General features: G+C 49.0%; 1 protein-coding gene across 1 annotated transcript in view; it reads left to right on the top strand.

The window, feature by feature from the left end:
- col11a1b (collagen, type XI, alpha 1b) overlaps positions 1-11,582 on the top strand; it is a 210,906-nt gene that overhangs the window by 52,239 nt on the left and 147,085 nt on the right. The window contains exons 6-8 of the mRNA XM_037547674.1: positions 940-1,041; positions 4,493-4,588; positions 7,181-7,516. Coding sequence (XP_037403571.1) covers positions 940-1,041; positions 4,493-4,588; positions 7,181-7,516 — 534 coding nt within the window. The remainder of the gene's footprint in view (positions 1-939; positions 1,042-4,492; positions 4,589-7,180; positions 7,517-11,582) is intronic.

The raw sequence follows: 11,582 nt of genomic DNA, 5'->3' as shown, positions 1-11,582 counted from the left end.
CCGTATGTTCCTCACACGTCACTGTATGTTCCTCACGCTCACACGTCGCCGTATGTTCCTCACGCTCCCACACGTCGCTCTATGTTCCTCACGCTCACACGTCGCCGTATGTTCCTCACGCTCCCACACGTCGCTCTATGTTCCTCACACAGAGGAACATCAGGCTGATTTACTGCTCCTGTCCAAACGTCTCATTTTCCCTCATTACGCTGAGGCAATACCAGCGCGGTACACACTGCAAACATAGAATTGTGTTTTTAACATTGAGCACAATGGGATAATCACTGCTTCTGCACAGAAGACAGGACCTTACGAGTGTGATGCACATTTCTGTCTGCTGTGTGTTTCCAGTCTGCTGTAAAGGCTCCAGGCCCTTTTCACATTTTTGCATTTTTCTTCTGGACGTTCTCATTGCAGGTAACACTGCCGCAGCTAAAGCCAATAACACAGACGACGAGCCGAGCGAGTACAGCTCACTCAAACGAAAACAGCCTCGTCTCAGCTTCAGTGGTTTGTCCGCTGACGATCAGGAGAGGAGAAACTTTACAGTGGCTGCTGCAGCCGCTTTCAGAGGAACAGTTTTCTTGTCTCCCTCTAAAGCTGTCGGTGTCTGTGAGAGCGAGAGCTCAGCGGGGAGCAGATGCTCGTTCACTGGTGCTGGTGGCTCCACCTCAAATGGTGCCTGAGCCGTCAGAAGGTGGAACGGGAAAATTAGAACGAGAAGCTGACGTCAGCCTCGCGTCTTTTTCCGATTTATCGCTCTGTAGACGTAGCTGACGCTCCTGTGCTCTGGTAGCTGTTTTTTCCACAAAGCTTTTCCACAGATAAAGTGACTCACCTTTAGGTTAATCTCCGTCTGTAAGGCAGCAGCGGAACTTGTTTTACCCAGAGAGCCACTTTTAGAAGAGCTAACATGCTGTCCATGTCTGTCTCTCTCAGTACACCACTGACTACACTGAATACGGAGAGATGTACGAGTACACAGACGGAGAGCTCACGCCCACCGAGGGCCCGGGTGGAGAGACCAAGATGGAAACCAAGGTAAAGCACAGCCCGTGTTCTGCGATTTATCCTGCATTGGTTTCCTAGCAACCAACCATAAACACAAAGTCAATGTTAAAATGTGAGATGAGCTGCAGTGACTGATATAGAAACAGTCACACAGAACTAAAGTGTGAGATGTCAGCTGTGAGAGCGCCTCCTGCTGTTTATCAGTCCCCCCCTGCTGTTTATCAGTCGCCCCCTGCTGTTTATCAGTCGCCCCCTGCTGTTTATCAGAGCTCCCCCTGCTGTTTATCAGTCGCCCCCTGCTGTTTATCAGAGCGCCCCCTGCTGTTTATCAGTCGCCCCCTGCTGTTTATCAGAGCTCCCCCTGCTGTTTATCAGAGCTCCCCCTGCTGTTTATCAGTCGCCCCCTGCTGTTTATCAGTCGCCCCCTGCTGTTTATCAGAGCGCCCCCTGCTGTTTATCAGAGCTCCCCCTGCTGTTTATCAGTCGCCCCCTGCTGTTTATCAGTCGCCCCCTGCTGTTTATCAGAGTCCCCCCCTGCTGTTTATCAGTCGCCCCCTGCTGTTTATCAGTCGCCCCCTGCTGTTTATCAGAGTCCCCCCCTGCTGTTTATCAGTCGCCCCCTGCTGTTTATCAGAGCTCCCCCTGCTGTTTATCAGTCGCCCCCTGCTGTTTATCAGAGTCCCCCCCTGCTGTTTATCAGTCGCCCCCTGCTGTTTATCAGAGCTCCCCCTGCTGTTTATCAGTCCCCCCCTGCTGTTTATCAGAGCGCCCCCTGCTGTTTATCAGAGTCCCCCCCTGCTGTTTATCAGAGCGCCCCCTGCTGTTTATCAGAGCTCCCCCTGCTGTTTATCAGTCGCCCCCTGCTGTTTATCAGAGTCGACCCTGCTGTTTATCAGAGTCGCCCCCTGCTGTTTATCAGAGTCGCCCCCTGCTGTTTATCAGAGTCGCCCCCTGCTGTTTATCAGAGCGCCCCCTGCTGTTTATCAGAGCGCCCCCTGCTGTTTATCAGAGTCGCCCCCTGCTGTTTATCAGAGTCACCCCTTGCTGTTTATCAGAGTCGCCCCCTGCTGTTTATCAGAGCGCCCCCTGCTGTTTATCAGAGCGCCCCCTGCTGTTTATCAGAGTCGCCCCCTGCTGTTTATCAGAGTCGCCCCTTGCTGTTTATCAGAGCGCCCCCTGCTGTTTATCAGAGCGCCCCCTGCTGTTTATCAGAGCTCCCCCTGTAGTTTATCAGAGTCGCCCCCTGCTGTTTATCAGAGCTCCCCCTGCTGTTTATCAGAGCGCCCCCTGCTGTTTATCAGAGCTCCCCCTGCTGTTTATCAGAGTCGCCCCTGCTGTTTATCAGAGCTCCCCCTGCTGTTTATCAGAGTTGCCCCCTGCTGTTTATCAGAGCGCCCCCTGCTGTTTATCAGAGTTGCCCCCTGCTGTTTATCAGAGTTGCCCCCTGCTGTTTATCAGAGCGCCCCCTGCTGTTTATCAGAGCTCCCCCTGCTGTTTATCAGAGCGCCCCCTGCTGTTTATCAGAGCTCCCCCTGCTGTTTATCAGAGTCACCCCCCGCTGTTTATCAGAGCTCCCCCTGCTGTTTATCAGAGCGCCCCCTGCTGTTTATCAGAGCTCCCCCTGCTGTTTATCAGAGCGCCCCCTGCTGTTTATCAGAGCTCCCCCTGCTGTTTATCAGAGTCACCCCCCGCTGTTTATCAGAGTCACCCCCCGCTGTTTATCAGAGCTCCCCCTGCTGTTTATCAGAGCGCCCCCTGCTGTTTATCAGAGCTCCCCCTGCTGTTTATCAGAGTGCCCCCTGCTGTTTATCAGAGCTCCCCCTGCTGTTTATCAGAGTCACCCCCCGCTGTTTATCAGAGCTCCCCCTGCTGTTTATCAGAGCGCCCCCTGCTGTTTATCAGAGTCGCCCCCCGCTGTTTATCAGAGCTTCCCCCGCTATTTATCAGAGCGCCCCCTGCTGTTTATCAGAGCGCCCCCTGCTGTTTATCAGAGCTCCCCCTGCTGTTTATCAGAGCGCCCCCTGCTGTTTATCAGAGCTCCCCCTGCTGTTTATCAGAGTGCCCCCTGCTGTTTATCAGAGCTCCCCCTGCTGTTTATCAGAGCTCCCCCTGCTGTTTATCAGAGTCACCCCCTGCTGTTTATCAGAGTCGCCCCCTGCTGTTTATCAGAGCTCCCCCTGCTGTTTATCAGAGTCGCCCCCTGCTGTTTATCAGAGTCGCCCCCTGCTGTTTATCAGAGCTCCCCCTGCTGTTTATCAGAGTGCCCCCTGCTGTTTATCAGAGTCGCCCCCTGCTGTTTATCAGAGCTCCCCCTGCTGTTTATCAGAGTGCCCCCTGCTGTTTATCAGAGTCGCCCCCTGCTGTTTATCAGTCGCCCCCTGCTGTTTATCAGAGTCGCCCCCTGCTGTTTATCAGAGTCGCCCCCTGCTGTTTATCAGAGCTCCCCCTGCTGTTTATCAGAGTGCCCCCTGCTGTTTATCAGAGTCGCCCCCTGCTGTTTATCAGAGCTCCCCCTGCTGTTTATCAGAGTGCCCCCTGCTGTTTATCAGAGTCGCCCCCTGCTGTTTATCAGAGTTGCCCCCTGCTGTTTATCAGAGTTGCCCCCTGCTGTTTATCAGAGTCGCCCCCTGCTGTTTATCAGAGTCGCCCCCTGCTGTTTATCAGAGCTCCCCCTGCTGTTTATCAGAGTGCCCCCTGCTGTTTATCAGAGTCGCCCCCTGCTGTTTATCAGAGTCGCCCCCTGCTGTTTATCAGAGCTCCCCCTGCTGTTTATCAGAGTGCCCCCTGCTGTTTATCAGAGTCGCCCCCTGCTGTTTATCAGAGCTCCCCCTGCTGTTTATCAGAGTCGCCCCCTGCTGTTTATCAGAGTTGCCCCCTGCTGTTTATCAGAGCGCCCCTGCTGTATATCAGAGCGTCGTTTTTCAGAGCGTCAGTTTCAGTCTCCATTTCCCAAACGCTTTAGCCGAGCACGCTAACGTTCCTCCTCCTAATAAACAGTCACACGTTCAGCTCCGCCTCCTCATTATTCACCACCATCACTGTAATACTCCATCATCTACATTAACACAGGAAGGTGGTCAGAGGGGCGGTGGAGTTCGAGTCGGCAGCGTCTGAGATGTTTAAAACGCAGAGTTAGAAGAGAAAAACATCTCCCAGTGAAAGCCGCGTTTTACAGTAGGAATAAATGGAGCTCATTATGCTGGTAGTGAACTACGCTGCCTGACTCAGCCGCCTCAGAACCAGAGAAACGGGCCTTAAACAGAAGTCAGGACCCTGCTGGGGTTCATCCTGAAGTTAGGACAGGATTTAGGAGACTAAACACGCCAGATTTCAGAGTTTAGACTGTTCTGTAATTACGGCTGCAGATCTTCATTGTTTTTACTACATTGGAAATGGTGGACAGTGACCATGATGTTTACACAGTTATGACACAGTTTTAAATCTGTGTTTTTAATTTTTTGCTTCTGTGGTTCCCACACAGCCTGACACCTTTGACGCTGAATATTACACTGACGTGGACTACGGCACCGTTGATGGATCCAAACCTGAGAACCCAACAACATCTGTCACAAGCGAGGTAAGAAATCCATATTATTACCATATTATTATCAATTCCTCACCAGTATTACACACATTAAGAGATGGCTTATCATTCTTCAGTAAAGACAATGGTTCTTTATAGCACCAAAAGGGTTCCAATTAGTCATGATGTCAAGCTCTTTATGGTTTTAAATAGAACCAAATACAACTATATGACTGAAAAACCATTTCAGCATGCAAAGAGCCTTTGAAGAACCATCTCTTTTAAGAGTATGCTTTAATGGTTCTCTGCATGGTGAAATGGTTTTTCAGATTGATGGAGACTGTGTTGTATATGGTTCTATATAGATCCTTTTTGAGAACGGTTCCATGTAGCTCCAAAAAAGCGTTGGTGCTATATATAGTACATTCTCAAGAACCATTTCATCAGCCATTCAAGCCAAAATTGGTTCTACATAGAACTCATGGTTCAAAATAGAATCAGTGCCTTTACTGAAGAACCCATGAAGAGCCATCTCTTTTTAAGAGAGTGATTAAATGGTTCTTTGCATGGTGAAAAGGTTCTGCGTAGTAAGAAAAGCAAAAGGGTTCTGCTACTGCTACGGTGCCAGGCTTGTAACAGTAGAGGAACCCTGTTTGGTGCTATGTATACGACACATCAATCTAAAGAACCCAAGTTCACCATGAATTTAGGAAAACAAAATGGATAAAAATAGAATTAATTCTATTCTAAAGAACCTTTGCTCACAAATCCATTAGTCCGGATCCGTTAAATAACCAGTTGAGCTGATACGTTTGTGCAGGATTCCCACTTTAAATATCGGACAGTAAGAAGTGAGTTTGCTCCTTTTGTGCAGATCAAAATCACCTTATTTGCTGACTGCGCTTCCCGTCCTTCACTCACTGCCGCTGTGCTTCAGATTAGCTCTAATGTAATGCAGGCGAATAAAAAAAACTCTTCTGTGCCGTTTAATAAGCCAAATGTGAAAGTGGTGAAAGGGATGCAGCTGTTCTATTCAGCTGTTCCTGCCTTAGCTTGTGCTAAACAATCAGCTCGGTGACACGAATGGAAGCGTAATGAAGAACATTTGGGGTTTAAACTCAAACAGAATGTTTGCGTGAAGCTGGGGCCAAATGCCTGCTTCAGATGATACACCTACAGGCGCCAACGGGGTGCAGAACACTGCTTTCATTATGTGGAGCAAGTCCAGGGATTATCCAACAAAACGTACAATTATTGTTCTTCCTCTATTAACCCCATGTGAGGAGGGCTGGCAGATGGAAAAGTGGTCTTAACTGCAAGGCTGAAATATATACATATGGCACAATCCTCTATATATAACGAGTTTATTTGTAAAAAAAACTATAAACTCCATCCTTTAAAATGGAGCTGACTGTGGCGAGTTATTCTAACACTCGGCTCAATCTGAACCCTAAACACGTTTAGCCACTAAAGCCGTTATTGTTCGTTGCCAAAGCATCGCAAGCTTCACTTTTCATGAGCAGACTCACTAAACTTGCTGTTGTGAAGCTAACCAGTCGCGATTATCAGTCACAAACATTATCAAATGGGACAGGACAATACTGACCTGTTGGTTCCGCGAAACAGCGAAAGTAAGTTAATGTCTGGAAACAAAGCAGCCTCCTCATCCGTTTTCATACCCTTCAACTCTCAGTGGTGCCGCAGCTTCTTTTTCAATTTTTCCCGTTCCACCTTAAGTGGTGCAGCAGCTACATTCTGGCACCTCAGGCTAACATAACCATTAAAATAACCAAAGCCTACGCAACCGGCACAGCTAATCGGACAAAACAGTGCTCCTACTTTCATGGATAGGTTTTTAAATATGCAATAAAAGGGGCTGACAATCGATCGCTTTTATTTTTGGTTCCTGCTAAAGTTGTAGGTGAAGCGAGTGCAACGTAAGCTAAGATTAGCACTTCAATGCTAACATGCTACCAGACGAAAATCTTCAAAGCTTTGACAACAAACCATGTTGGTCACAGCTCTGCGTGTTCACACAGCGAGTTTACAGCGAAAGGCGAGACAAATACGTGATAATAACCTTCAGGAGAAATGTTCTTCATTGTCAGTAAATGGACATGAGGGGGTGGAAGTGCTATTCGCCAGCCGCTTGTTTGAATTTAATGGTGCAGCCGTTGTATTGTGGTGCCTCAGGTGAAATTCGGCTCATGTTCTGCAGCACTGGTGAGCGCTGGCGAGTGCATATTTGGGCTGAAATTTGTCCAATATGGATACATAGCTGATTTTAAGTGACACTTTTTAATCTCACAAACAAATTTCACCTACATATTTAACCCATCCATGTAGTGAAACACCACATACACCCTAGTGAGCACACACACTAGGGGGTAGTGAGCACACTTGCCCGGAGCGGTGGGCAGCCCTATCCACGGCGCCCGGGGAGCAGTTGGGGGTTAGGTATCTTGCTCAAGGACACCTCAGTCATGGACTGTCGGCTCTGGGGATCGAACCGGTCCTAGATACTGATCCTAGAATTAGAGAAATGTTGCAGAATTTATCTGCCAGAAAACTGTTTGAAAAGTGACTGCAGTCTTTTAAACAGCTGTGAAACGTGTCCTAATTGTTGTTTTGCGCTCTCCTGAGCAGAACCCGGTGTATGAAGAGGAGATTGTGGACGATTACATCACCGGAGTGGACCAGGTTGGAGCTGATCCCACTGCGGCCACAGAGGAAAGAGTGGAACATAACATGGAAACCGTGGAAACCGTGGAAACTGTGGAGGCCAAAGCCACTCAGGGCCCGGAGGTCACGGATTTTAAGGAGTACGATTTGAACGAGTACGAAGCGAAGGAGCTGGACCCGAATCATTACGATGATGGATTTTACGATTACACCACCAACGGAGGCAAACCCACCGTCTCTGCGTATGAGGATGAAATCGGTCCTGCCGTCCCAGCGGAGACAGATTTTTCAGAGAGCAGCGTAAGTGGGCATCGCCTGGCATCGGCTGGCACTGCATGCTGGAACCTCAGCCGTTCTTCCCTGAGATAAATGATGCGCTCATTAAGGTCACGACAGGCCGAGAGGCGATGGAAACAAGCGGTGATTTTCTTAAAAGTTTCAGAATCTTGCTTTGTGGCTTTAACTTGTGTGTGAGGCAGCATCACCGTGTGCGCATGACCAAGTTTGTGTTTTGCCTGTGTGTGTGTGTGGGGGTGTGTGCATCGTTGTTGTTTTTGTGTGTTGTCATGAGGTGTGTGTGACTGTTAGTGGTGTGTGTGGCAAAGTTAATTGTGTGTGTGTGTGTGTGTGTGTGTGTGTGTATTTGTGTGTGTGTGTTGCAGCATAACTGTATGTGCATGCTCTTGTAAATGGACCAAATGTCCTCATGATGATAGAAAACCATTTTTTGTAATGTATTGCACATTTACCACACTTAAGTAGTCCTCAACACGAATAACAATGTTTACATTCCATTTTAAAGTTCTGTGTGTGTGTGTGTGTCAGTATTACCATGGTGTGATACTGTGGTGTGTTTATCAATATTAGTGTGGTGTGTGTATCAGTGTTAGTGTGTTACGGCCTTACTGCGGTGAGTGTTACGGCCTTATTGCGGTGAGTGTTATGGCCTTATTGTGATGAGTGTTACGGCCTTATTGCGGTGAGTGTTACGGCCTTATTGCGGTGAGTGTTGCGGCCTTATTGCGGTGAGTGTTACGGCCTTATTGCGGTGAGTGTTATGGCCTTATTGCGGTGAGTGTTACGGCCTTATTGCGGTGAGTGTTATGGCCTTATTGCGGTGAGTGTTATGGCCTTATTGTGATGAGTGTTACGGCCTTACTGCGGTGAGTGTTATGGCCTTATTGCGGTGAGTGTTATGGCCTTATTGCGGTGAGTGTTATGGCCTTATTGCGGTGAGTGTTATGGCCTTATTGTGATGAGTGTTACGGCCTTACTGCGGTGAGTGTTATGGCCTTATTGCGGTGAGTGTTATGGCCTTATTGTGATGAGTGTTACGGCCTTATTGCGGTGAGTGTTACGGCCTTATTGCGGTGAGTGTTACGGCCTTATTGCGGTGAGTGTTACGGCCTTATTGCGGTGAGTGTTACGGCCTTATTGCGGTGAGTGTTGCGGCTTTATTGCGGTGAGTGTTGCGGCTTTATTGCGGTGAGAGTTGCAGCTTTATTGCGGTGGGTGTTGCGGCCTTATTCCGGTGAGTGTTGCGGCTTTATTGTGGTGAGTATTGTGGCTTTATTGCGGTGAGTGTTACGGCCTTATTGTGGTGAGTATTGTGGCTTTATTGCGGTGAGTGTAATGGCCTTATTGTGGTGAGTGTTATGGCCGTATTGCGGTGAGTATTGCGGCTTTATTGCGGTGAGTGTTATGGCCTTATTCCGGTGACTATTGTGGCTTTGTTGCGGTGAGTGTTATGGCCTTATTGTGATGAGTGTTACGGCCTTACTGCGGTGAGTGTTATGGCCTTATTGCGGTGAGTGTTATGGCCTTATTGCGGTGAGTGTTATGGCCTTATTGTGATGAGTGTTACGGCCTTATTGCGGTGAGTGTTACGGCCTTATTGCGGTGAGTGTTACGGCCTTATTGCGGTGAGTGTTACGGCCTTATTGCGGTGAGTGTTACGGCCTTACTGCGGTGAGTGTTATGGCCTTACTGCGGTGAGTGTTACGGCCTTACTGCGGTGAGTGTTACGGCCTTACTGCGGTGAGTGTTACGGCCTTACTGCGGTGAGTGTTATGGCCTTACTGCGGTGAGTGTTACGGCCTTACTGCGGTGAGTGTTACGGCCTTACTGCGGTGAGTGTTACGACCTTACTGCGGTGAGTGTTACGGCCTTACTGCGGTGAGTGTTACGGCCTTACTGCGGTGAGTGTTACGGCCTTATTGCGGTGAGTGTTATGGCCTTATTGCGATGAGTGTTATGGCCTTATTGCGGTGAGTGTTACGGCCTTATTGCGGTGAGTGTTACGGCCTTACTGTGATGAGTGTTACGGCCTTACTGTGGTGAGTGTTACGGCCTTACTGTGGTGAGTGTTACGGCCTTATTGCGGTGAGTGTTACGGCCTTATTGCGGTGGGTGTTGCGGCTTTATTGCGGTGGGTGTTGCGGCCTTATTGCGGTGAGTGTTGCGGCTTTATTGCGGTGAGTGTTACGGCCTTATTGCGGTGAGTGTTACGGCCTTATTGCGGTGAGTGTTGCGGCTTTATTGCGGTGAGTGTTGCGGCTTTATTGCGGTGAGAGTTGCAGCTTTATTGCGGTGGGTGTTGCGGCCTTATTCCGGTGAGTGTTGCGGCTTTATTGTGGTGAGTATTGTGGCTTTATTGCGGTGAGTGTTACGGCCTTATTGTGGTGAGTATTGTGGCTTTATTGCGGTGAGTGTAATGGCCTTATTGTGGTGAGTGTTATGGCCGTATTGCGGTGAGTATTGCGGCTTTATTGCGGTGAGTGTTATGGCCTTATTCCGGTGACTATTGTGGCTTTGTTGCGGTGAGTGTTACGGCCTTACTGTGGTGAGTGTTACGGCCTTATTGCGGTGGGTGTTGCGGCTTTATTGCGGTGAGTATTGTGGCTTTATTGCGGTGAGTGTTACGGCCTTACTGTGGTGAGTGTTACGGCCTTATTGCGGTGGGTGTTGCGGCTTTATTGCGGTGGGTGTTGCGGCCTTATTGCGGTGAGTGTTGCGGCTTTATTGCGGTGAGTGTTACGGCCTTATTGCGGTGAGTGTTGCGGCTTTATTGCGGTGAGTGTTGCGGCTTTATTGCGGTGAGTGTTGCGGCTTTATTGCGGTGAGAGTTGCAGCTTTATTGCGGTGGGTGTTGCGGCCTTATTCCGGTGAGTGTTGCGGCTTTATTGTGGTGAGTGTTACGGCCTTATTGTGGTGAGTATTGTGGCTTTATTGCGGTGAGTGTTATGGCCTTATTGTGGTGAGTATTGTGGCTTTATTCCAGTGAGTGTAATGGCCTTATTGTGGTGAGTGTTATGGCCTTATTCCGGTGACTATTTCGGCTTTGTTGCGGTGAGTGTTATGGCCTTATTATGGTGAGTGTTACGGCCTTATTCCGGTGAGTGTTACGGCCTTATTGCGGTGAGTGTTACGGCCTTACTGTGGTGAGTGTTATGGCCTTATTGTGGTGAGTGTTATGGCCTTATTGTGGTGAGTGTTATGGCCTTATTGCGGTGAGTGTTACGGCCTTACTGTGATGAGTGTTACGGCCTTACTGTGGTGAGTGTTACGGCCTTATTGCGGTGGGTGTTGCGGTTTTATTGCGGTGGGTGTTGCGGTTTTATTGCGGTGGGTGTTGCGGCTTTATTGCGGTGGGTGTTGCGGCCTTATTGCGGTGAGTGTTGCAGCTTCATTGTGGTGCGTCGCAGCTTCATTGTGGTGTGTCGCAGCTTCATTGTGGTGTGTCGCAGCTTCATTGTGGTGTGTCGCAGCTTCATTGCGGTTTGTTACAGCTTCATTGTGGTTTCTTGCAGCTTTCTTGTGGTATGTTGTAGCTTTCTTGTGGTGTGTCGCAGCTTTATTGTGGTGTGTCGCAGCTTTATTGTGGTGTGTCGCAGCTTCATTGTGGTTTGTCGCAGCTTCATTGTGGTGTGTCGCCGCTTCATTGTGGTTTGTTGCAGCTTCATTGTGGTTTGTCGCAGCTTCATTGTGGTGTGTCGCAGCTTCATTGTGGTGTGTCGCAGCTTCATTGTGGTTTGTTGCCGCTTCATTGTGGTGTGTCGCAGCTTTATTGTGGTGTTTCGCAGCTTTCTTGTGGTTTGTTGCCGCTTCATTGTGGTTTGTTGCCGCTTCATTGTGGTTTGTCGCCGCTTCATTGTGGTTTGTCGCAGCTTCATTGTGGTTTGTTACAGTATTATTGTGGTGTGTGGCAGATTCATTGTGGTTTGTTGCCGATTCATTGTGGTTTGTTGCTGCTTCATTGTGGTGTTTCGCAGCTTCATTGTGGTGTGTCGCAGCTTCATTGCGGTTTGTTACAGCATTACTGGGGTGTTTTGCACCTTCATTGTGGTGTGTCGCAGCTTCATTGTGG

This window comes from Pygocentrus nattereri, chromosome 19 (assembly GCF_015220715.1).
Source record: "Pygocentrus nattereri isolate fPygNat1 chromosome 19, fPygNat1.pri, whole genome shotgun sequence".
NCBI classification, from domain to species: Eukaryota; Metazoa; Chordata; class Actinopteri; order Characiformes; family Serrasalmidae; genus Pygocentrus; species Pygocentrus nattereri.
The sequence above is the reverse complement of the archived record's forward strand: the minus strand, read 5'-3'. Positions and strand labels throughout refer to the sequence as shown.